Source organism: Rhinolophus sinicus, chromosome 8 (genome assembly GCF_057876585.1).
Source record: "Rhinolophus sinicus isolate RSI-liver-muscle chromosome 8, RSI-T2T, whole genome shotgun sequence".
NCBI lineage: Eukaryota > Metazoa > Chordata > Mammalia > Chiroptera > Rhinolophidae > Rhinolophus > Rhinolophus sinicus.
Window position 1 is genome coordinate 65,991,065 of NC_142508.1, and position 26,279 is coordinate 66,017,343.

A 26,279-nucleotide genomic window follows, 5' to 3' on the forward strand; every position below is an offset into this window, starting at 1 on the left:
CTAACAATTGTCACCCCAATAAATTTAATAAAATAAAATTTAAAAAAATTAAAAAATAAAATTAAGGGGAGGGAGACAAAATGTATTTTAAATTTGATTGTCATTTGTGTATATGTGCTTTGCATATATGTGCCAGACTCTGGAAGGAGTTAAGAGAAGCTAGGGAGAATATTTGCCTTCAAGGAGGACTCTGGGAAACCAGAAAGGTGGGGCAGGGTGAGGAATGGAGGTGGGAGGGACACTTTTTACTGCTACTCCTTTTGAAAGAATTAAAGTATGTACAGTTGACCCTTGAACAAGCGGGTCCACTTAGATGCAGATGTTTTTCAATAAACACATACAATACTGTAAATGTGTCTTCTCTTCCCTGTGATTTTCTTAGTAACGTTTTCTTTTTTTCTAGTTACTTTATTGTAAGAATACAGTATATAATACATATAACATACAAAATCTGTGTTAATTGACTGTTATTGGTAAGGCTTCTGGTGAACAGTAGGCTAGTTAATAGTTAAGTTTTGGAGGAGCCAAAAGTTATTTGGGGATTTTTGACCTTATGGGGGGGGGGGTTGGTGCCCCTGATCACCACGTTGTTCAAAGGTCAACTGTATTACCTCTTTAACAACCAAATAAAAGTTGATCCAATTCTTTCCTTCCCGTAGCCTGTCTTCAGCAATTTTCTCTGGGTGTTGGAGTGCTGGTATCTCAGGCAGGTGAGATGAGATGATGGAGTCCGCCAGTCTTAGGTGAAGCTCCAGCTGACCCAGCAGCCCTGTCAGGTCAACTTGGGAAAGGCGGTGCCCTCATTCAGGCGCCTCCTATCTCAGTTATGTACGGTTTTTAAAGCTGAATTGGTTTCACTGCTCTGGAATTTACTCTTTGGTCACACTGGCATTCTAGATTTCACTGTTTTTGGAGGAGGCGGGACATGGGGATGTGAGGGCTATGATGAAGAGCTGGGGAGTAGAGTAAAAGCAGCCTGCACAGCCGCACCTCATCCACTGAACAACCTTGACCTGATCTCACTGCCCCTCTCCAAGGTACATTGTGTTTGCTCTGTGAGATGATGAGGGGATCATCCCTGCCCTGCCCACTTCATGGGGATCCCTGTGAGCATTGGTTGAGATAACAGATGTCCAATCCTGCGCCAACGGGCAGAATCATGCCCACTGTTCATGGTATGTTAAGCACAGGGCCAACAGGCCAGGCTAGAAGCCCTGTGGCCTGGAGACTCTAAGATAGTTCCTTGTATATATATATATATATATATATATATATATATATATATATATATATATATATTTTTTTTTTTTTTAATATTTTATTGGGGAAGGGGAACAGGACTTTATTGGGGAACAGTGTGTACTTCCGGGACTTTTTCCAAGTCAAGTTGTTGTCCTTTCAATCTTAGTTGTGGAGGGCAGAGCTCAGCTCCAGGTCCAGTTGCCCTTGTTAGTTGCAGGGGGTGCAGCCCACCATCCCTTGTGGGAGTCGAGGAATCAAATTGGCAACCTGGTGGTTGAGAGCCCACTGGCCCATGTGGGAATCGAACCGGCAGCCTTCAGAGTTAGGAGCACAGAGCTCCAACCACCTGAGCCACCAGGCTGGCCCAGTTCCTTGTATTTTTAAAAAACATTTCCACTGCAAGAATGTGTGGAGAATGTGTGCACACAGTGGGATGGAGTGAGCCTGGGCTGTAGACTCAGACAGACCTGGGACTGGCTTCCAGCGTCACTGGCTGTGTGACTTGGGGCAAGTTGTTTCACCTTTCTGAGCCTGTTTTCTCATCTGTAAGATGGGAAATAGAGTCTAGAGGGCTAGTAGCATGGTCAGGTGAACTGATGCTTATGAGACGCCTGGTACCAAGGATGTACTCTTCAGGCTCTAGGACCTTTGTTCTTTCCCCTTTCCTTACCTTGTTGGGCACATTTAAAACCCCAAACTTTCCTTTTATAATTATAGTAGTGGCACCTATTCATCATAGAAAATTTGGGAAAGTCAGAAAAGCATATAGAAGAAAATTAAAACTACTGGTCATATGACCCAAGAATTAGCACTGTTAACATTTTAGTGATAATCCTGCCAGGCTTTTTCAATATGTATTATCAGTACTTAAAAAAAACTGATAATACATGTGCTCAGAATCACATGTATAGCTTTGTGACCAGTTTTTTTCCCCCCCACCTAATGCCATATGGTTAGCATTTTCCTGCTTCATCAGCCTTTGAGAACTTGACACTTAATAATTGCTCAATGCTCTAGTATATGGGTTATTTCCAGTTTTCACCATTGTAAATAGCACTGCAGTGCACAAACTTACTTATACATCTTTGTATGTGTGTCTGACGATTTCCTTGGGATAAACTGCTAGAACTGGAATTACCATTTCAGACGATGTACACATTGCCAGTAAGGCATTTAAAATGTAGAAAGTATGGTGAATGTAGTTTCAGAAATTTATTCTTTCATTCAACAAGCATTTGTTGAATACTTATTAGATGCCAAGTGCTGGGATAGGCATGGGTGATACAACTATGAATATTACAGACCCACAGCTGCCTCAGGAGAGGGGTGGGGAAGAGAGGCAAGTCACTGGCCAATGAGCAGCATGGTGATAAAGGCTAGGATGGGCAAGGGCAGGCAGGGGGACTAGTGGCTGAGGCCTGGGTGGGTATCCTGGGTTGTAATTCACTCTTTCTGGCTAGTTTCCCATAGATTATAAGCTCCTCCAGAGCAGAGCTAGCCCCAGATTTCCTGGGAACCCAAGGATGCAGTCTTCACCAGCTGGGGCCAACCAGAAAGGGGAACATAATAGACCTGCGGTCTGGCAAGATCTGTTGGGGATGTTTAGTACTAATCCTTGCACCACCTCTTACTAGCTGTGACACTTTGGAATTTTACTCACCTTTTCAAGCCTCTGCTCTGCTGTCTATGAAATGGATTAAGCAACAGTGTCTGTTGCATTGGGTAAGCCCAAATGAGCACAACACGAGGTAATACACATTAAGGGCTTGCCCGGTCTGGGATGGGGCCTGAGAATTTGCATTTCCAACAAGTTCCTAGGTGATGTTGATGCTGCTGGTCCAGGACAACCCTTTAAAAACCAATGGCTTAAATGGATGCAGCCATGGTTTGCTGGTCTGATACCTGATATAGCCATAGTTTCCTGGTCTGATTATCTATCTTCCACAACAGGAAAAACTCATTCATGGGCCCTGAATTCCCAGATGGCAAGGTGTGTGTCTGATCAACCCCACAGCTCTAGCACAGGCACATATGGGTTGAAACGTATCCTTCAAAAAGTTGTTGAAGTCCTAACCCCCAGTACTTGTGAATGTGATCTTATTTAGAAATATGGTTTTTGAAGATATACTCAAGTTAATATGAGGTCATTAGGTTGGGCCCTGATCCAATGTGACTGGTGTCCTTATAAGAAGAGAAGAAATACACAACTGAATACTATTCGGCAGTAAGAAAAGATGATATAGGAACATTTGTGACAACATAGATGGATCTTGAGAGTATAATGCTAAGCGATATAAGTCAGACAGAAAAAGCAGAGAACCATATGATTTCACTGACATGTGGTATATAAACCAAAAATAACAAAAGAACAAGACAAACAAATGAGAAACAAAAACTCATAGACACAGGCAATAGTTTAGTGGTTACCAGAGGATAATGGGGGGTGGGGGGTGGGAGATGAGGGTAAGGGGGATCAAATATATGGTGATGGAAGGAGAACAGGCTCTGGGTGGTGAACACACAATGGGATTTATAGATGATGTAATACAGAATTGTACATCTGAAATCTATGTAATTTTACTAACAATTGTCACTCCAATAAATTAAAAAAAAGAAAAAAAAGAAGAGAAGGAAAGATAAAAACATGAGGGGAGAATGCCATGTGACAATGGAGGCAGTGACTGAAGCAGCTGTAAGCCAAGGATTACCAGTAAATCACCAGAAGCTCAGGAGGAAAAGAAGGATTCTTTCTTTCAGGCTTCAACGGGAGCACACTGCCCACACCTTGATTTTAGACTTCTGGCTTTCAGAACTGTGAGACAAATTTCTGTGGTTTTCAGCCACTCAGTTTGTGGTACTTCATTATGAAAGTCGTAACAAGCTAATACACTGAGGTATTTTTTTTTTAAACAGACACCACCAATGCAAACCTCTTCAAAATCAAACATTTCTTCATAGACAGTATGACTCCCTCCCCACTCCGCCACCAAAATTCGGCATGTTTTCTTTCATACAGACCATGACTGCACTAAGCATGAGAGGCTAAGCAGTGAACTCTCACCTGCTGCCTTCTGAGCATTCCACATTCCCTGGGCATATTTTATTATCCCTTATATTTCACTTGTTCAACTGGAGAAGGAAATGCAACAGCATAAGCACGTGATGAGCTGGAAGAGCCTCAGGCCTGTTTCCCATCGGTTGTATTCCATGGGTACTGGGTAGGGCCCAGGGAAGTCATGAAAGGGTGTGCCTGACCCAGACTGTGCCCAGCGGGAACCGCACCCGTCATTACTACATCATTACTGTCAAACTGTGCCCCTTCCCCTGTTCCCATCCCAGGGTGGGTTGGGTGTGTGGATCTGTGCTCATTTTCACCTTATTTCAGGCAATTATTAACATGAGGCAGCTGGAGGGTCTGGGAGATAGAGGGGAAGGAATCCTGATCGCCCTCCCTGCTGATCTTCTGGCTTCCAGCCTTCTCTCTCCTGCTTCCTTAGGGGGTAACCCCCTTACTTGTCATCCATCCTTACAGGACAACCATCCTCTTCTTGAAAGTGGTTCTTTAAAGAAAGCAGAGGACTCTAGTTTCCTCCTCGCTTTTATTTTCATGGTCCTCACAACCTGGTCCCTGCTGTCTCTCAAGCCTCTCCTGACCACTCCCTACCCTTCACCTAACTCCACACCACCCAAACTTCCTTTAGCGCCTGCAGCCTGCCTTGCCGTTTCTGCCTGCCAGAGATGACACTTGTTGTTCCTTTCGCTGTTCTTCCTTGCCCACCCCACAGGAAACATTCCTGGAGCGGGGGAGTGGGTGGGGTTCCTCTGTGCACCTCTCAGCTCCCCAGCTTCTATCTATATGAGAGCCACATTGTCTAGTAAGTACTTGGTTACTGTCCCTTTCCCCTCTTTGGACTCAGACAGAGACCCAGCTGCTGGACGCAGCTAGCTTTGTGGTTTGAAACAGGCCCTCAGTGTGGGCTTGTTGCATGAGAGGATGGATGAAATGAGTGAATAGTAATGATCATAATAATGAAAGTTATTCAGACAGGGTTTTTTGTGAGCGTGGCTCTGTGTATTCAAAATCTCATTTAATGCTAACAGAACCCTGTGACGGAGACCCATTTATCTCCATTGCACCGATGAATAAATGGAGGATTTGAGAGGTAAAGAGCAGATCTCACAATAAGTGGTTAAAATCCAAATCGGCCTGATTCCAAAGCCCGAGTGCCCCACAATTACCGCACGTACAAAGTCACCGAATGCCTCACAAACCGTGGAAGACTGGACCACCAGTCCCAGTCCTGGGTCCTGGCTGCCGTGGGATACTCTTGGGCGTACAGGCGACGCGTGCGCAGTGCAGCGGCGGCGCCCCCTGCGGGCAGCGTGCAGGAGGCCGCGGCGGCGAAAGGCACTCAGTGCGCCTGCGCGCTCGTGGTGGTGGTACTTGCTCTGCAGCGTTTTGGCTGTTCGCGCGGCGTTCGCGGCCATGGCGCAGCCGGGGAAGCTGCTCAAAGAGCAGAAATACGACCGGCAGCTGAGGTGAGCCGGGGCTCACTGAATCGGGCGGGCGGGCCGGCGGACTTCTCTGCGTCCGGGCCGGGCCTAAGCGAGCGGGCGGCGCGGTCGGGCCTCCCTTAGGCCTCCCTCTGGGCCGTGCCGGGCCGTGCGGGGCTCCGGAGCCGGCACTCAGGACTCCGGCCTGGGGTTGGGGGGGTGCTCCTTCAGGGCCAGACTCACTCCCTTTGCGGGGCGCGCCCGCCCTCCACGGGGTGTGCATTTCGAGGTGCGTGGTCCCGGCGTCAGCCTTGTCACCAGGGCGGCTGCCGGCCCCGCCTCACTGCGCTCGGGCTGCTAGTTTTGCAGAATGGAGGGATCCACAACTGCCCCATCCCGGCGGCGAAAGCGGCACGGAGAGCGGCACCGAGTGTTAGGTATTGTTCTAAGCCAGCGCTATCCAGTAGAAATACAATGCTAGTCTCATGTGAGCCGCACGTATGTCATTATACATTTTCTAGTAGTCACATTAAAAAGGAAAAAGATGAAATTAGTTTTAATAAGTTTATTTTACCCAATATATCCAAAATATTGCCATTTCAACACGTAGTCAGTATAAAAAGTTATTAGAGTTTTTACATTTTTGTCATACTGTCCGAAATCTGACGTTTTACGCTTATAGCACATTTCTATTCGGACAAGCCTCATTTCTAGTTCTCAGTAGTCACATGTGGCTAATGGCTACCTTAATGGACACTGCAGATCTTACCTGTGAGGCAGGTCCTTCGCTATTTTCTGTCCCTTGCCTTTTTTCATTACACTCTCCAGTCTTTATTGAGCATCTTCTATGTGTGTTAAAGCTGTGTAGTAACACAAATGCTTGGCTCCCCTTCTTTCTGGAGCCTCCGAGTCAGGAGGACGGGAAGTAAGGACTGGAACTCTTATTTACACCTACAACCTAGTGCTGTATTAGGGCCTTTAGCTACTCGATTCTGAGAACAGCCTTGAAGGCAGACATTCTGTTTTATACGAGGTGTGATCAAACAAATCAAACGGTGAATGTTTAAATAAAAAAAAATTATTACAGTAAAAGACACATTGCTATTAATCCCCCTCAAAATATTCCCCCTTGCTACGATCACATTTATCCCATCGTTCTTGCCACTTTCTGAAGCAATTCTGGAAGTCTTTCGTTGAATGTCTTGAGTTGTGCTGTCGTGGCTGCCTCGATGTCCTGAATCGATTAAAAACTTACCTTTCAGGGGCACGCGAACGGGGTGGTGGGGTGAAACAGAGAAAAAACAAAACAAACAAACAACAGAAAAAAACCGTTTACCTTTCATGGTCATTTTGACTTTGGGGAAGAGCCAGAAGTCACACGGTGCCAGATCCGGTGAATAAGGTGGATGAGGACACACCATAATGTTTTTATTTGACAGAAATTGCTGTATCAGAAGCGATGTGTGACATGGAGCATTGTCATGGTGGAGGATGATTTATGGCACACTTTAAAACACACCTTCTCTCAACCGTAGCTCACACCTGACTGCTGAACAAGTTGAAACTTGTCACACACTGTTACTAAGGTTTGACTCCGCTACTTCCCGAATTGAAGATCCCTGCCTTTCCGTTGGATGGCACTCAGCAGCAGCATTCACTGTAATTCTTGGTCACGACGGGAAAGGCTCCGTGTCACACATCGCTTCTGGTATATGGCATTTTCTGTCAAAAACATTACGGAGTGTGCTCATCGACCTTATTCATCAGATCTGGCACCATGTGACTTCTGGCTCTTCCTCAAAGTCAAAATGACCATGAAAGGTAAACGTTTTGAATTGATTCAGGACCTCAAAGGGAAGAGGAGTATTTTGAGGGGGGTTAATGGCAATGTGTCTTTTACTGTAATAATTTTTTTTTTAATTTAAGCATTTACCGTAGTTTTTGATCATACCTCATATATGGGGAAACTGAGTGTTGGAGGAGTTAGACAACTTGCTCAGTCTCCCGTGTTTTTGAGCCAGGATGTAGACTCAGGGGACTCTTGCCTTTTCAGAGCTAGTGCTCAGGCACATCACTCTGCTCCCAGGCTTTTGGGGAATGAAGCAAAGTGGCAGAGCCCTTGTAACCCACTCGTGTTCACTTGTAACTGCTTGGAGTTTCTTGTGTTTTGAATGCAGATATAACCATACATGGCAGAGCTGAGAAGATATTTTAAGTTACTAAGTAATTGTAACAAAAGAGAGCTTTTGCTGAGTCCAATCCATTTAAGGACCAAACTTTACCTTTCATGTAAGAACTGGTTATTGATTTTGTCAGGGGAGGTAATTAGAAGCAAAGTTGTGCAGCCAGCTAGCGGGCTTTCCTTAGGCCAGCAAGAGTAGAGATAATTAATTTTTTGTTTGGGCCCTTTCTTGAAACATGTTACCTAGAGATGCACTAGTATTCTCTTAGGCTCACTCATCCAAGCATCCATCAGCTAACTATGTCAGATGTCTTCTGTGTCCCCTACTTTCATAGGAAAAACAGATTATTTCCAGTATTTTTGGTTCTTCTAGGTTTTTTCTCTATTTATTTGACAGCTATTTGGTGATCACTTACCCTGGGCAAAGCATTGGGCAAGACATTGGGGCTCCAGTGGTGGATTTAGGAAGTGGTCTGGGTACTTATGGAGCTTAGAGTGGAATGGAAAGGTGGATACTCAGCAAATAAAAAACCAAATGAGGTCATTACAGTTGTGATATACTCTGGAGGACATACCAGCTATACAATAAGGGAATCTACTTTTGATCAGGTGACAGAGAAGGTACATTAATGTCTATCTGTCCTCCAGGCTATGGCATTTTTCTAATGATTTTGACTCTCCCTACACTTCCTATACTGACAAAAAAAGATAAGTTAATAGGCTTTCTGAGTGAAGGTAAACCAGCTTGGCCCAGATGCCATGATACATGTGTAATCATGTACCTTGCCCTGTTAATGATACCTGGTGTGAATAAGGGTATAACATATATTTCTAATCCTTATTACATCTTTGTGTTTGTTAATACATTTGTTAATCATACTATTAGAACATTTATTGGGTATGATAAAGCACCCCTGTACACGTCAGTGTGAGGCTTTTCAGAGGATGATAATTCAGCTTGCTAAAGCTTTTCTCACTCGTACAGATGCCAGTGATAAGTCCTATGCCCAGATCTTAAATATACTGGATCCATGTAACTTAAGGAGGAATGAAACAGAACGAAATTGGTTTTAAAACTAAGGCACTTCTTTAATGTCAATGAGTATATCTAAAGACTTTCCATTCTGTAAGTTATCTGTCTTGAAAAGAGTAATGGACAGGGAGCTGGAAGACCAAGTTTCTAGTTCTGATTTGACCTCCCCTTTAACCATGCAACTTATCAACCTGTCTTAGTCTTATGTTACAGTCTTATGTTATATAATCCCCATCACACCTGCTGTTTCTGTCTTACATGTTTGCCATGGTTATCACATCCGTTATTCTATGCAAGGACACTTTAAAGATAGAAGATCACCAAATAAGAAAGTTATTTTCATGAAAGTTATAAAACTGTTGAATTTGTGTCTTGTTTTGTAGGTTGTGGGGTGATCACGGCCAAGAGGCTTTAGAATCTGCTCATGTTTGCCTAATAAATGCAACAGCCACAGGAACTGAAATTCTTAAAAACTTGGTGCTACCAGGTAATATAATTTTGTGGTTATAAATTTACTTCTTTAATGTTTTGAACTAGAAATATATATTCTTGACTGGCTCTGTTTTGTCCCCCAGGTATTGGTTCATTTACAATTATTGATGGAAATCAGGTCAGCGGAGAAGATGCTGGAAATAAGTATGTCCTATTCTTTTCAAATATATTCATGTTAGGGAAGGCAGTGTACTGTCACAGGACAGTGAGGCCTAAGTCCCAACTTCACCTCTTTATCAGGGTGACTTGACTCTCAAGTGGAAATAATCTCTATGTTTAGGATTATGGCGAGGATGAAGGGAGTTAATATAGGTGAAGTGCTAGTGTCTGGCAAATAGACCATTAATAAAAGGTACTGTCATTACTCTTTATTGTCATTATTAGTGCAAAGGATAGTCATTTATTTATGAAATCTGGACACTTCCAACTCCTTGCACTGATTCCTTGATAATATTATATAATTAACAATAATTGTACTTTTGGATTATAATAATAGTAAAATCTACCTTTTATTTATGTGTCTTCTAAGCTTAGTTTAGGTATAGCTTTCTCTGTACTACTCTGTCTCCATAAAAATGCTGTTTATAAAGGTAACCTGTATATCAGTCTTTAAAGATGATCATATGGAGACTTCCAGAGCATTCCCAAATTTGGATTTCAAGCTTGCCTTTTCAGGGACTTGAGGTCTGGGATCTCTCATTGTATTTGTCAGTATACAGCAGCAATGAATAAACACAAGGAAAATCAGAATTTGGTGCATATGGAGCTTTGAGGTCTTTTCTTTGGGTGATAGTGTATCCACAACACAGCCCTTTTATTGGTATCCGTAAAGAAAAAGTCCTGTTATCTTTGCTTACTTGGTTGGTTAGAGCAGGATGTGATAAGAATAAGGTTTCTTTTTCTTATGGAGCCTCTGAGCTTGTGCTACAAAACGGCACTCTGACTGATAAGCAGCCTCAGATCTGGGACTTGAGACATGCAAGGGTGTGTGTGGAAAGAAGCCTGAATAGTGTGTTATGGTTACCTGCAAAAGCAGACTGTTCAACACAGCATTTCCCAAGTGTGGTCTGTAGAACATTGGTTTTAGGGAATGTTAATAGTTGCTAAGTGGGCAAAGGGATTCCATGGTCAAATGAAGTTAAGCATTTCTTATAGAAGACTTTAATGTCATACGTATTATGTGTATTATGAATTTCCAATGGGGAAATATGACATATCATGTTTCCTAAAGTTTTTAAAGCCAGGGAACCCTTTTCTCTCAGAGCATCTTATGAAATTCGTATTTTGTAGTACACACTTTGGGAAACTTTGATTTATTAGCTTGTCTTTGATTATTAGTTTCATCCAGTTTTCTTCCCGAGGAAGGCTGTTACAATCTATAATCAAAATATAGTTTGTTTTATACGATGAATGAAATATACCTGATATTACAAATAACCTTTATATAGAAAAGAAGCCCTTAATTTTGTTTTTATTCTCTCTGTTTTAGTTTTTTCCTTCAAAGAAGCAGTATTGGCAAGGTAAACAATATTTTGTTATAGAATATAGTTGAGTTTGAGCATCTAATGATGCCACTGGGTTTTGATTTCTTGGAAAGCTTTGACCTTAGAAGAGCTTATTATCTCCAATAAAAAAGTTAAATTAGCTCATTGTCTTCTGATCCTGTAAATCTTTATATGCCTGGTAGTTTAAGAACATAAAGAAGTAATGTCTATATTTTTACACTGTGTCTTGTATTAAAGCTAAAGCTTGAGTGACGTTAATGTTCAGAGGAAGGAAGATTTTGGTTAACGAGAGTTTTAACTAAGAGTTAGCCAGAATATCTTTTATTTTTGTATTTCATATTAGAAATCTTACAAAGACATATTAGTCAACTTAGTACAATATTTTGAGTGGAAATGACTGTTTCTTTAACGATTTGACCTCTCTTGTACTAAATTGTAAATGTGGGAAGTTAGAGTAAGTCTGGATTTGATACAGAATATCCCTGCCTGCTACCCAGGGTTTTCTGGTCATTTGCCTAATCAGAAAAGTAGGATGCAAACAATATATTCATTTAAGACCTCTGAAAAATTATGGTTTAGCTCTATTTTAAGAAATAATCTGGTTAAGTCTCAGTTTAAACACTATGAAAAGCAGAGCTGTCATATCTATGCATGAAATTTGGGTAGTTTTATAGTGTGTTTTCTTGATCTGTAAATTGAGGGGTTACATTTTAACCAAGTTTTTTCTAATTCAAGTCAAATGCTTTGTTTTTAAAAAGAACCGAGCTCAAGCTGCCATGGAATTCTTACAAGAATTAAATAACGATGTCTCTGGGAATTTTGTGGAAGAGGTATATATGTATATACGTTATTATTTCTGAGCAGAAATTTTATTTTTTAATAGTTCAAAACCCTTGAAATTTTGAATTTTAAATCTTTGTATATTTATGTTTAGTTGAGAGTTGAATTACTTTAACAATGGAGTCTAGCATGTGTCCTCATTTGTTCTAAATAGCTTAACTATTTCTGCCATGTTTAATATGATTGTGAAATTGTTGGATTTTTTCCCCCTGTCCTTTTTAGAACCCAGAAAACCTTCTAGACGACGATCCTTCATTTTTCTGTAGGTTTACCATTGTAGTTGCAACTCAGCTTCCTGAAAGGTAAGTTTTTATGTTAATTTGTTTTTATTTGGATCTCTTATTAGATTTGCGTAGTTTTGTTTTTCTAGTAGTGTCTATGGTTTTTAAAATTCTTAAGCACTATAGAAACCTTTAATTGGAAGCACTTATAAATCTCTAACATTGAAAAGATGGGGGAAAAATACTGAAATGTGAAACTTTTAAGAAATTTATACCTATTTAGAGCAGTTCAATTGAACATTGGTTATTTTTAGTAAAAAAAACCCAGTTAGAATTAATTACAGGAACACTTGGGGATGTATGCAAGGATACATACATTTTATAAATATTTTCCTCTTTTTTAATGGAAATGTTTAGGAAGTGTCTTTCAGTAGCATTCTCCCTAATACTAAATTTGAGTGTTTTATATCCCTCGAGTCCAAAAGATATGCTGTCTCTGAAACTGCAGCCTTGTGAAATTGCTTGCTTTTCAGACTATCCTTGACCTGCTTATCATGCAATAGATATAGCTGTGCATTTATAATTGAGTTAGAAAGTTGCTTTATTTTAAGCTATTTTCATGTTTGACATACCCATTTGCTTATGTTCTTATTTGTTGTGCCTTCCTTTATAGTACATTACTACGTTTAGCAGATGTCCTTTGGAATTCCCAAATCCCTCTTTTAATCTGTAGGACATACGGACTAGTTGGTTATATGAGGATCGTTATAAAAGAACATCCAGGTAAAAATTTTGCACATATGGGCCTTGCTTTTGGTTGCTTTAGCTGTGATTTTAGAAACTTGACAATTTAGAAAGTAACTTTTAAATTACCAAGTAAATTCATAGCAGCCCAACTCCGGTTATAGGTTCAAAGTATCAATCAGAATCAGTAAGCTTTAATCTAGTAGTTCCATTACTTAGCATTATAGGAGAAGACAAAGCAGGAGGGAAAAGCACAGCTTCTTCATCTTATTAGGAGTTCCAGCAGCTGTGCAAATACCTAGCTTTTTTTTTTCTTTTTCGCTTCTTAACCCACATAGGGCATGTATGGCTGCCACTGACAAGAGCCAAGCTATGTGGGTCACAATGACACACAGAGGTCACACCACCTTTTCTCCACCAATCTTTTATTCCATTCTCATACAGGCCTTAAGGTCCCCCAGGACAGGTACAATTCCACACAATAAGCAAGGCATTTACCTAACTACTGTTCCAAGGAAACAGTGTTATAGGAGGCCAAAGTCATTCATAGTCAAGCTTGTATCAGCTCAAGGCTGATATTAGCCCTTTACTTAAAATTTTTAATCTTAAATCATCATAATATTTTCCTTCAGTGCTCATACATTGCTCTGAGCCAGGTAGTCTGCTAGTGCAATGATAGCCATTGGCATTGGTAGTGGCACTGAGTAGTAGTGTCTGCTTGGGCAGTTAGGGCTTGTGAGGATAAGCTTCTGGCAGGCGGTGCTGGGCCATTTAAGAATTGTAAGTGGGAGAGTGTCAGGGTAAAATTTTCATTTTAAGTGGGTCACTCTGAAGCTGGGTGGGGAATGAATGGATATGAAGGGGCAAAGATTAGAGGCAAGGGTTGGTGTTAGGAGATTTCCAGTGGTCTAGGTGAGAGAGATAGCCCCTGACTGAGGGCAGATGTTATAGGGATAGGGAAGAGGGGTAGATGATAATGAAGGTTAGCATTGCTAGCTGTGTGCCTGTCTTTATGTGGATTATTTTATTTAATCTTTTTAAAATCCTTATTAAGTAGATACTGTTTTATCTGTGTTTTACAGATGAGGATGCTGAGACACAGATTAAGTTACTTGCCTAAGGTCACACAGCTAGCAAGTGACAAAATTGAGCCTAGCTTTAAACATTCACTGGAATTACACACTTTTCTGTAGTCTCCTCTGTGGAGAGCTGTGTATGAAGTGACATCAGAATGTGGGGAGTGACTGATGTTGGGCCAAGGAAATAAGAAGTCAAGAATGACCGTCAGGTTTCTAGGGAAGAGGTCTTGGTAGATGGTGATGCTGTCTGTTGAAGACAGGAGGAGGAAGAGTGGGTTGTTGGGTGCTACCGTGTTTCCCCGAAAATAAGACTTAACTGGAAAATAAGCCCTAGCATGATTTTCCAGGATGACAGCCCCTGAACATAAGCCCTAATGCGTCTTTTGGAGCAAAAATTAATGTAAGACCTGGTCTTATTTTTTTGGGAAACACGGTATCTGAACACATATTTTATCAATTTTGTTTTTTTCAATTATAATAACAAGAAAATTATGTTCTAAAGGAATCTTGGTTTTACTCTTATTAAAACTGTAGTCCACTTAAGATTTGTGCATTTAGTAAACTGTATATATAAATTTACCGCAATAATGAACAAAAACCTGTAGGTGATATGCCCATTTAAAATTTATAGATTTCTTAAGTTCCAGTAATATAATGTATTGCCAGCAATATTACTAAAGAAATAATTTTATCTTTTGGGATTGTTTGACAGTAATAGAACCTCATCCGGATAATGCATTAGAGGATCTACGACTGGATAAGCCATTTCCTGAACTGAGAGAACATTTTCAGTCTTATGATCTGGATCACATGGACAAAAGGGTTGGTAGTTCATGTGACCTTCAATTTACAGACAGACTTAAAACAATTTTTTAACCTAAGATTTTTGAATTACACCAACGTAAGGAAATACTGTTAACCTTCATATTCCTGTCATCCAGATTACATAGTAACAACATTGTACCTAATTTTATTTTAAATAAATTTATTTTTCTCCAAAATTTAAAAACTTTTTTATTGAAGAAAAGTACATATCTGGACATATCTGTGTAATCAACACCCAGGTCAAGATATTGGACATTAACGTATCATTCTTCATGGCCGTTTTCTGAACAAGTAGATGTGCTTTTTAAAATAGTTTGAATTTGGAGTTTGTTGAAAATTGATTCCTCTTGAAACTTATTTTTAGTGTTAAAGAATTACCAAGACAACTGCATATTTTGGTACGGAAATAATGATATTTATAACAAACCATATAATTTAAGGAGTATGTGTAGTTTTTACTAAATACATGTTAATTAAAATGCAAGTATTTGGTTCATCAGAAAACAAGATCCTCTTTCTGTAGTCTAGGATTGGTATCTGAAATCAAGAGATTTGGGCTTTAGTTTTGGGTCGCAGTCTTTGATATTTTTTCTTGATGGTAAAAATGGGCACAATCATAGTGCATACCTGCCATACTAGGGTCAAATTGGACACTCCCTCTAAAAAAATTTGTAATGCAGATTTTATTAATCCAGTTCATTTTTCCTCCATTCATTATTCCATATACTGGGGGGTGATTATAATAAATATTGTTGAATTCGTTGAAAGTGATACAGTGTAGTAAGGAAAAAATGTTAACTAATGTTAACTAAAAGGATATTTTATTTTTCTTTCATTTTTAGGACCATAGCCACACTCCATGGATTGTGATCATAGCTAAATATTTAGCCCAGTGGTATAGTGAAGTATGTCCTTTTTTAAAAGAAGAAATTCCATATATGTCTGTATTTTCTATTTATTATAAAGGATTTTATTGGAAGGGGTGGGAGATTAATTTTTTTTCCATGTGTGATTTAGGGGAGGTGGGTGCTTTTCAGTTCAAATCTAGCAGTTCCTCTTCTCATATTTTTTATTAACAAAATGATATTTTTATTAACAAAATGAAATTTGAATAAATGTCATTCTGAAATTTGCAGTGAGGAATGAATGTAAATAAATGGCCCACAGTTTTCTATAAAGTCAGCCTCTGATTTAATTGAGGTACATATGTGCTGATGAAATCTAATGTGGATGGGAGGATGCTGGAAACTTTGGACTCTCAATTTCCATATTTTGAATTTTTATAACTAGATTTCTTAATTTTTTAAACCGATTTAGACAAATGGACGAATACCTAAAACATATAAAGAAAAAGAAGAGTTCAGAGATTTGATTAGACAAGGTAATACTTGGGATGTGATGAAATGTGTAAAGTTTGAAAAGCAAATTGCTTGAAACTAATGTTTATTGGATTTCTACGGTATCAACACCTTTGTCAGATGATGTCATCATGAGCTTTTATTTTATTTTTCCTTAAGGGAGGTTAAAGAACAATTCTGTGTAATTTTAAGAATGACTCATGATAAGCCATATTTCTTCTTAAGGTTCAATATCTGATCTTCCCTTCAGAATCTGACAAGGTTATTTCCATAATGTTGGGGTGGGGAGGGGGAGAGTGAGAGAGAAAGAGAGAGAGAGAAGAAGGGCTGTTGTTTGCTAACCAATTTCTATTTCAATAGGAATTCTAAAGAATGAAAATGGGGCTCCTGAAGATGAAGAGAATTTTGAAGAAGCTATTAAAAATGTGAACACAGCACTAAATACGACTCAGGTATTAAAAGAGTTGCTGAGGGATTTATATAAGAAAGATGTTTTCTGAAGTCCTCATGGTGAAATAATTGATTTTAGATTTAAGTTAATATTTCCTAAATTGTATAGTTGGTTAGAAATTAATACTTGTAATATGGATTGACTTATTTTAATAAGATTCTGTATTGTCCTTGTTAAAATGGACATCAGTTCTTCAGTGATACAATGATTTATGTAAATTAATTACTTGAAGTAATGATTTGAATGGTAATAGTTTGGGGGTAGGAATTATATACTGAACATGATATTTTGCTGGTTCAAAATAGTTGTCTGAAAAGTTAAATCTTACCCTGCATTTGCTTTTGACAGTAATTATTTCGACATAAAGATGTTCTTAAATGACATTGTATACCTTAAAAATTACTTGGAGGATAACTCAGTTTAGATGCCTTTTTGTTGTTGTTTTGTTGTTGAAGCCTGGCCAATGAATTTTTTGGGGAACTTTGGAATAACAAAACTGGTAGTTTAAGTTAGAATTTTCTTATAATTTAAATCAGCAAAAAATGCTGCCTTTCAAGTTAGGTAAGCACTTAAACTGTTACTACAAATTTTTTGGAGATAATGAAGTAGTGTTGCTGAGTGTTTAAAAGTGGGTGCTCTGTGAATCAGTTTTTTTGGGTGATGTAAATTTTCTATGTCTTAATTGGGGTAATGGTTAAAAGTACATGTATGGTTATCAAAATGCATTGAATTATACACTTAAGATTTGTTTATTTCTCTGAATGTAAAATTTACACCAATTAAAAAACCAAGGTTCTCATGATTGGGGGACGATGAACTAAGCAAAAAAACAGATGAATGCACCAGGTGCTATGAATAAAATTAGAGCAGAATAAAGAGGTAAAGCATGATGGGGAAGCGGGCATCTGGGATAGAGAGAGGGCCAAGGAGACTCTCAAAGAGACGTGTTTAAGCAGAAGGCTGAGTGAAGTGATGTACAGAGATGTGGTGGGAGAGCTTTACAGGGAGGAAGCACATGTGCAAAGGCCCTGAAGTGGAAGGAAGCGTGGCATTTGTTCAAGGATCAGTAAGAATGCCAGAGTGATTGACGTGAACAAGGCGAACGTGGTAGAGCTTTGAGTTTGGAGAGGTGGGAAGGGCCTTGCAGGCAGGCCATTGAAGAGTTTTGAGCAGGGGAGTGGAGTGACTTGATCTATATCTGAAAAATCATTCTGGCTTTTGTGAGACAGGACTGTAGGGGCCTGGGAGTGGAAGCAGAGCCCAGTTAGGAGGTTAGCAGTAAGAAGGTGCTGTTTTCCATACAATAGAATCGAAGCCTACAATTTATAAAGCTTTTATTAATGCATGATAATCTTGCTAGCATTAAAAGTCTTTAATTATCTAGTTTTTATCAGAGTGGTTGTCTCTTTCAACAGTCACTAATTAGGGTGTAAGGATTTCAAATTTTTGACAAGATGGAGAAACATAGATTATAAATCTAGCTTGGTATTAATGTCTGTAATCTTTGTTATATTTTCAAATGTAAATATATAAAAAGATTTACTTTGGCTCCTTTTTTACTCCATTTATGATGGAAGAGAACAGGTCAGTCTTTAATGCTAACAACAGTGGGCAGGAGGGGACTTTTTTCCATTCTCCCTTTCCTCATCAAATCGCCATCTGGTATTCTAAATAAAAGTAAGCAAATCAGAAGTTTGTATTTGATTACAATTTGAGAATTCAAAGAACTTGTTCAAAGAAATAGTGACAATAAAGCTGGGCAAATTCTTAGTTATAAGTAAATGTTTCACGTTCCTTTGTTAGATTCCAAGCAGTATTGAAGATATATTTAATGATGATCTCTGCATAAATATCACCAAACAGGTAACAACAACAAAAGGTAAAAGTAGTGCCACCTTAACTTTTGGGTCAAATTCAAACGCCACATAAGACTGATTTTTTTTTTTTTTTTTAGACTCCATCATTTTGGATTTTAGCTCGTGCCTTAAAGGAATTTGTGGCCAAAGAGGGTCAAGGAAATTTACCTGTCCGAGGAACAATTCCTGATATGATTGCAGATTCGGGCAAATACATAAAACTGCAAAATGTGTAAGTCACTTTCTCTTTTTTTATAATTCACTGTTTCTAAACTATGCAACAGAAAAATTAATTTGTTTATATTAGAGATGAACGTATTTTACTAGTCTGTCAGAAATCAGAAATCAAATGAAAGAAAGTCTGTTATAATCTAATTGCTTTAAATATAAGCTAAAGACTTTAGGGAGCAGTTGTTTTTTTTAATAGAAATTGTGTACTAGAATACTTTTAGGTTCACAAAAAAATTGAGTGGAAAGTAGAGAGAGTTCCCATATACCCTCTAGGGGGCAGATTTCTTAACGTATTTTATGATAAAACCTAACATTTGAACACTTCACTCTGTGCTATGAACTGTTCTATATATTAACTAATTTAATATTTACAACAACTATCTGAGAGAGATACTATTGTCCCAATTTTACAGCTGAGGAAACTGAGGCATAGCAAAGGTAATTTATTCAGGGTCAGACAGCTGATAAATAGCAGAATCAGGAACTGAACCCATGAAACCCACCTCCATACTCTTTAACTATGGCTCTATACTGTCTTTTATCTGTAACTTAAAATTTTGAAGTCTTAGTTGGGATGAATTTATTACTAATGTGTCATAATTTAAAGAGTTCATGACTATAGACACCTTCTATCTAGGTATCACTAGCCTGAGCATAGATAGGCTGTCATACGGATGTTACCCTTGTGTAGTTTGGGCTTGGTGCTGATGAATCCAGGGTCGATGGCTTGGTTTCTTTAAGGGCCATATATGTCACACAGAGAAGAGCTCTGTTGTCTAAACAGATTGCACTCTTCATCTCAGTCATTGTCTAATAAACCTTTGTTGTCCTAGCCTAAAAGTTCAACTACTTAAAACTTGGGAAAAGTAAATTGAAGATAGAAAGAAGTGTGATCTCACATTGGTGGTAGTTAGCGTAACACTGATAATCTTTAGTGGGTGAAGATGTAAATAGACTTAAAAGTTTTACATGAATTTATAGCTGGACAGTTTTGAAGTATTTAACTTTCCTTGGACTTGACTTCAAGGAGATAATAAATAGTGTTCCTCAGTAACATATTTTGTCAGGTCCTCTGTCAGAGAAGCATGGATCATGGATCCTTCTCAGATGGCAGTTTTTAAGTTGGGTGCTGTTAATTATAGAGGGAGCCCAGGTATTAGTGGATTCCAAGAGTCTATCACCAACACGGAGAAGATCACTAACCACTGATAGGTTGCTGCTGGTAGTATTTCCATGGCATTTTCACATATCGTATGTTGCCGGACCAGTATTTTTTCATGAAAAGGAAAGAAATTTTTTGTTTGCTTCATGGTATTTAAAATTTGCTGATTTTAAAATTTGTAAATAGTAGCTTTTTGGTTTTCTTTTCCAGTTACCGTGAAAAAGCAAAGAAAGATGCTGCTGCTGTGGGTAATCATGTTGCCAAATTGCTGCAATCTATAGGCCAGGTAAGCTGCTGGGCACACGGTGCCTCTGATAGACAGAATAGCGGCATGTAGTCCTTATCACATGACTCCAGCCAGACAGGTTTAGAGATGGAGGGTATGGCACTGGCTCTGCTTCTTTAGAGGGATATCTCACTTGCCTCCCTAACGAGAAAAACTGTTATAAAGAAACAAGGTGTTTTTCCAGTGCTCTCCCAGCACTTGGAGAAAGCGTCCTCGTCTCATGGTGATTGGCTTTGTGCTGTATCCTCTGTTAATCTGCTCTTTTATACTGGAGCAAAATCTACATTTATCTCTTTACAGGCACCAGAGTCCATTTCAGAGAAAGAATTAAAATTACTCTGTAAGTCCCCTTAAATTAATTTCCTTATTTTTGCTTGATAAAAATGTGCCACAGGGAATGTTCCCAGGAATTTTAAATGGTTGAAATTTAAAATTTTCCATGGTCTCATTTGTATAAATATAATTATTACAAGTTTTTCTTAAAATGTAACAAATGGAGAGAGTATTTTAAGACTGGGTCATAGGTAGAGCGTATCTATTTATGGCAATGCTAAAAAGACAAGTCCAATTAATTGAAAATTGTCATTAATACAGAATTATTTTCAGCTTAATTTTAAATACTTTGGGAAAGTTTTATCTGAAGGCTTTGGGTATGAAGTCTTGAGTTACCTGTACATTGACAGTATTGGTTTAGCTACTCATTTTGATCTGTGTTAAATGACTGTAATGGAATTAAGAATTTTGCCATCTAGTTTCAGAGTGGCTAGGCTCCTAGTATCTTTTCAATAATGCCTTAGTAGCCCTGAAGCATTTTTTATTTAAGAGTTAGTTTAAGTATAATAAAATCTGTTTTACATGCTGTCTGAAGATTTTCCCCTGTTGCTGCTGTTCTTAGTTTCTGCAAAAATCTGTATTCTATTTTGCATGCTCCTCAGCCTTAAAATATATTTATTCAAGTTCTCCATTTCATGACTCTTCCACGTTTGTTTAGGCTTAGTTTTAATGTTTTGTTCCATTATTTATCTTGCACCTTATTTCTGCATTAGTGTGTGTTCTACTAGATTATATGATACTAGATTACAAACTGGATGTTGGGTATTTAAGGGTTTATTTTCTGTTCTCACTTTGCTTTTGTTTTTATTTTTTTAAACCTTTATATATACCAAGAGCTCAATATGTATAAGACTCTCCTATAGGACTACTTATCCATAATAATGATGAAAACAACTATTCATTGAGCTGTGTCAGGCATTCTGCTAGGTATGCACTTTTCACAATACAAAATTGACATTTGATCCACAGAACAACTTTCAAACAGTATTATCTCCATTTTATAAATGGGGAAATCTGAAGCTCAGAGAGGTATCTTCACCTACTTAACTCAGTGCTGAACTGGTTGTAGCGCCAAGGACGAATTTAAAATGACTTATGTTCTAGTGCCTTCTCAGCTAACTATTAGAGCCAAATGGAAGACATTTCTTCACATTTCCATGTCTGAAGAATATACACACAATTTCCTGTTCTTAAAGTATCCTGTGATGTGGAATATTCATGTGTCTCAACCGTTTACTTCTATAATGTTTTGCTGTATTCAGGTAGCAATTCTGCATTTCTTCGAGTGGTAAGATGTCGATCCTTAGCTGAAGAATATGGCTTGGATACAATTAACAGGGATGAAATTAGTAAGTATAATAATTTTTGGATGGTAGGTTAATTTTACTTTTAAAGATATAAATATTTTGTGTATAATAGTATTGAATATATAGTGATAATATAAAGGATACTGGAAATATTTATACTCTAAATTTTGTTCTATAAACCTATCCAAGTAGTCATAATTTCAAAATATAAAACTTGATATATACATAAAATCATATTTAGGTAGGTCACTGAGGAAGTTGTGTGACTTTAGAAGAGCTAAAGTCAGCATGTTACTACTACTTTAGTAGAGATTATGTGACTTTAGCTAATAGTCCATAGGACAACTGGGTTTTATCTGAATGTATATCCCTTTATTTTACTAATATTTCTCATTTTCTATTTTGGTGTCACAAATATTAACATTTTGTGATAAAATTGCCTTGTGTCTTGAAACTAGAGTATGTGGTAAAATCAGTCATTCTTTGCTTTTATGGCATTAATTACCCAAATTATACTGAAATTTTTTTTCCTTTCAGCTTCCAGCATGGACAGTCCAGATAATGAGATAGTATTATACTTAATGTTACGGGCTGTGGATAGATTTCATAAACAACATGGTAGATACCCAGGTAAGAATAGCAATCGAATTATCAAATATAATTAAAATCTTAAACACTTCAATTAAATCTTAAAGTGTTCTTGGGTGTTTATAAATGGTCTTTGAATTTTACGTTATAAATAGTTTACACCTAGTTCACCTCACTGAGGAACTACCATTTTTTTAAATAGAATTTTGTTATTATTATTGTTATTATTATTATTTTAAGGAGGGCGCAGCTCACCGTGGCCCATGTGGGGATCAAACGGGCAACCTTGGTGTTATTAGCACCATACTCTCACCAACTGAGCTAACTGGCCACCCCCGGTTTGTTTTTTAAGTGTAACTATTTGCAAATAGTATTGGATTCTAAACTGTTACAGAGGAATGTTGGTTGAATGCATATAAGGAAACATTTTTTTCTGTCAGTTTCCATAGTTTACTTCTAAGACTCACACTGAGTTTAATTTAATGGAAATGAAAAGCTGCAAGAAGTATGCCAGTGACTTCTGAACTCAGAAGATGTAGAGATTTCTTTGCTCAGTACCTAATATTTGTTAGCCATCTTGGGAGACTAGCTACTACATAGGGCACAGGTTTTGAAACTAAGTTCAGATCCAAGCTCTATCACTTACTGTCTCTTGACCTTGGGTGAGTCGCTATTTCTCTCCAAGTCTCAGTTCTCTCATTTATGGAATGGCAATAATAGTATCTACTCTATTAGACTGTTAGGATTAGATATGTAATGTACAGAAATTATGCGTAGCACCTTGCCTAGCGCCTTGTAAGTACTGCCTAACACTGCCTAGCACCTTGTAAATACTCAGTAAAGGGTAGGTATTACTATTATGAGGAAGAGTATTGATAGTTTTTAAACCAGAGTGGTTAAAAAATATTGATGTTTTTTATAATTTCTGAATGTTATGGCAATTACATTTTTCCTTCTAGTAGTAATAATAATACTGTGTTTCCCTGAAAATAAGACCTAGCTGGATCATTAGCTCTAATGCATTTTTGGAGCAAAAATTAATATAAGACCCGGTCTTACGTTACTATAAGAACGGGCATAATATAATAAATATAATATATAACATAATATAATATATAATATATAAATATATACCAAGTCTTACATTAATTTTGGTCCAAAAGACGCATTAGAGCTGATGGTCCGGCCAGGTCTTATTTTCAGGGAAACACGGTAATAGCTTCCCTTTGAAGACATTATAGTGTGTAATCAATAAGAACTGCCTAGGCTCTTATTCCAGTTTTGCTGTTTATAAGCTAAGTAACTCAGGCAAATAATTTACTCTGTGCCTCAGTTTTTTCATCTGGAAAGTGGGGATAATAGTACCTACATCATAGGGTGGTTGTGAGGATTAAATAAATCAATTTATATGGTGCTTAGAACAGTATCCAGCATCTGTTAGTGCTCAATAAATGTTACCTGTTATAGTTTTATGTCATCAGTGTCATTTAATATCCTAGAAATGGATAATAGATACCATCATTTTTATAAAGGATATAAATAGGGCATTACTTTCTCACTCATTCAATTCTATCAAAGAAGTATTGAGCATCAACTATGTGCCAGATACTCTTCAAGATACTGGGTATGGAGCAGTGAACAAAGCAGACTTATCAAACTTGAATTTTAATTTTTGATTGTTACAGATTTTTGATAGTTGCAAATATTGCTCTCATACTCTGTTATTTTTGTTCTTCAGTTTCACATGTTACTGTTTTGACTAGAACAGCTAAAACTGGATTAAATAAAAGAGGTAGCCATTTATTTTGAATAATTTATTTTAATGAAAGTTAATTTACATATATATTTTTAGGGGTATCTAACTATCAAGTTGAAGAAGATATAGGAAAGTTGAAGTCTTGTCTCACTGGCTTCCTTCAGGAATATGGACTGTCTGTAATGGTGAAAGATGATTATGTCCACGAATTGTGAGTATTTTTTAGGACATATAAGCGTCAATATCTGTACCTCTCATAAGCTAATCTAAGTTCATGTCTCTGTCCTTTCCTGTAGTTGCCGATACGGAGCTGCTGAGCCACATACCATTGCTGCATTCTTAGGGGGTGAGTTCCAAAGATGAGAATACTGTCATCTGTTACATAGTACAGTTATGAAGTTTTGTTTTCTTGGCTATTTTAACCAGAGAGGTCAGTGAAGCAGGATGTTACATATTAAGTGGCACAATGCCGTTATTATTCCCTCACTTCTTTCAGGTCTTTGTTTAAATATTATCTTCCCTGTGAGGCCATCTCCAACTCCCTGATTTAAAACTGAGGCCCTCCTCTTGTACTCATATCCTCCTATTTTTGCCTTTTCTCATCACTTAAGAGTCATTTGACATACTATACATTTTATTTATTTGTAAATGATCTCTGCCTCACTACTAAAAAGTAAGATGTGTGGGGGCAAGGATTTTTGTCTTTTGTTCCCTACCATATCCTTAGTACCTAGAACAGTATCTGGTACATAGTAGAGTCTCACATTTTATTAAATCAATAAATATTTGTGAAAGATGAAGCTTCAGATTATTTATAAAAGATGAAGGAATTTTTTTTCTTGGTAATTTTGTGTTTTTCCCCTATTGTTTTGAGTGGTTACAGCAGTCCGGCAGTATTTAATAGAAATTCCAAATTCCAAATGTATCTAGAACAAATATACCTTTATTCCCTTTTTATTATAAAAGTAAAGCAGGCACAAAGTAAAATTTAAAAGCAAAAGAAGGGTGTCCTTTGAGAATCTTTTCTGCCTATATGTATCCTTTACAATGTAATCAACCATACTACTGTTTTGACTTTTTTTTACTTAATATATCTTGCTAATCTTTCTAAACCATAATTAAAAATATTTTATTCTTTTAAACTGGGGCATAATATCCCAAAGTGTCAGTGTATAAAACAAAACTTTTATTTCCTTTAATAGCATAGTTATAAAAAATCGTCCTTTATTTTGATATGACTCAGATAGCTTACATTTAATATGACTCATCTGTTTTGGATGATTTTTAAATGCCTTTACTTTTGGGAAAAGGAAAAGTTTTCTTTACAGAATTGAGTTTTTTTATATAACTCTTAATTTACCTTTTTCAAAGATTTGCTTTTCTCCTTTTTCCTTGCAGGAGCTGCTGCTCAAGAGGTTATCAAAATAATCACCAAACAATTTGTAATTTTTAATAATACTTACATTTATAGTGGCATGTCGCAAACTTCAGCAACTTTTCAGTTGTAGAATAAGCACCCTAGGTAGTGTGTTAATAATTGAAACTGTAATTGCCTCAGTTTGTGCTTTAATTTGTAAAATTCTGCTATGGGATAACTGTTAAATTGTTTGCTCAATAAACATTTTTCTCTTTTGTAATAATGTAGTCTTGTTGTTTGGGAGTGGGGGAGGGTGAAGGAAGCAGTCATTTCCCCAGAGAATAAAAGCTATCCATTTCTGATTGAGTTCGTTATTTTTGGCTTGCTGTTTCAAAGTTACTTATAGAAATCTCCTGTTTCATTAGAAATAGCTTAAAGTATTTTTTCTTACAGTATTAATGAATTTAATACGTATGCAGATTTTAGTTATGTTCATTTTATGACCATAACTATTTGTTAAAACTAATAGAATTTTAAAAGCAAATATTTCAGATGTATTCGTTTTATCAGAGAAGTACAACAGGATGCAACGCATAGGGAAAGTTGGGAGAGGAACGTGGGCCAGGCTCAAGATTATGATGGCTTCCCCCATCAAGCCTGCGCACATGTGCCCCAGGTGACTCTTGAGGCCATGGTCCCAGAGCCGGCCTCATCAACCACGGAGCCTGCCCAACCAACTCTTTGGGGCGAACGTCCCTGTGAGTAAAGGAAACCCTAAAAGCCGGGCGGTGAGATGAGAGGATCTCCCCCTTCAAGTTGACTTTCCACCACTTAAAAATGACGTTTCTGCACGCTTGCTAACCCTTGCTCTTAAGAGACTCCGCGTTGGGGCGGGGCGGGGACTTCCGGAAGTCCCGCCCCACGGAAGTGCCCCTAC

The 26,279-nt window shown here is 38.0% G+C and overlaps 1 protein-coding gene across 1 annotated transcript; it reads left to right on the top strand.

The window, feature by feature from the left end:
* Positions 1-5,633: 5,633 nt before the first annotated feature.
* Positions 5,634-25,625, top strand: NAE1 (NEDD8 activating enzyme E1 subunit 1). Its single transcript, XM_019755273.3, has 20 exons — positions 5,634-5,781; positions 9,335-9,438; positions 9,527-9,587; positions 10,933-10,963; positions 11,707-11,778; positions 12,011-12,090; positions 12,683-12,792; positions 14,545-14,654; positions 15,500-15,562; positions 15,975-16,038; positions 16,376-16,467; positions 18,270-18,329; positions 18,421-18,554; positions 19,926-20,001; positions 20,302-20,341; positions 21,597-21,683; positions 22,179-22,271; positions 24,082-24,196; positions 24,282-24,331; positions 25,384-25,625. Exons 1-20 carry the CDS (start codon positions 5,729-5,731, stop codon positions 25,491-25,493), a joined length of 1,605 nt encoding a protein of 534 aa, XP_019610832.2. The 5' UTR covers positions 5,634-5,728; the 3' UTR covers positions 25,494-25,625.
* The last annotated feature ends 654 nt before the right edge of the window (positions 25,626-26,279 follow it).

Coding starts and splice junctions, on each gene's coding strand:
- NAE1 (XM_019755273.3), top strand. CDS start 5,729: ATGGCGCAGCCGGGGAAGCTGCTCAAAGAGCAGAAATACGACCGGCAG. Junction 9,588..10,932: donor GGAGAAGATGCTGGAAATAA/GTATGTCCTATT, acceptor TCTCTGTTTTAG/TTTTTTCCTTCAAAGAAGCA. Junction 16,468..18,269: donor CAGCACTAAATACGACTCAG/GTATTAAAAGAG, acceptor TTCCTTTGTTAG/ATTCCAAGCAGTATTGAAGA.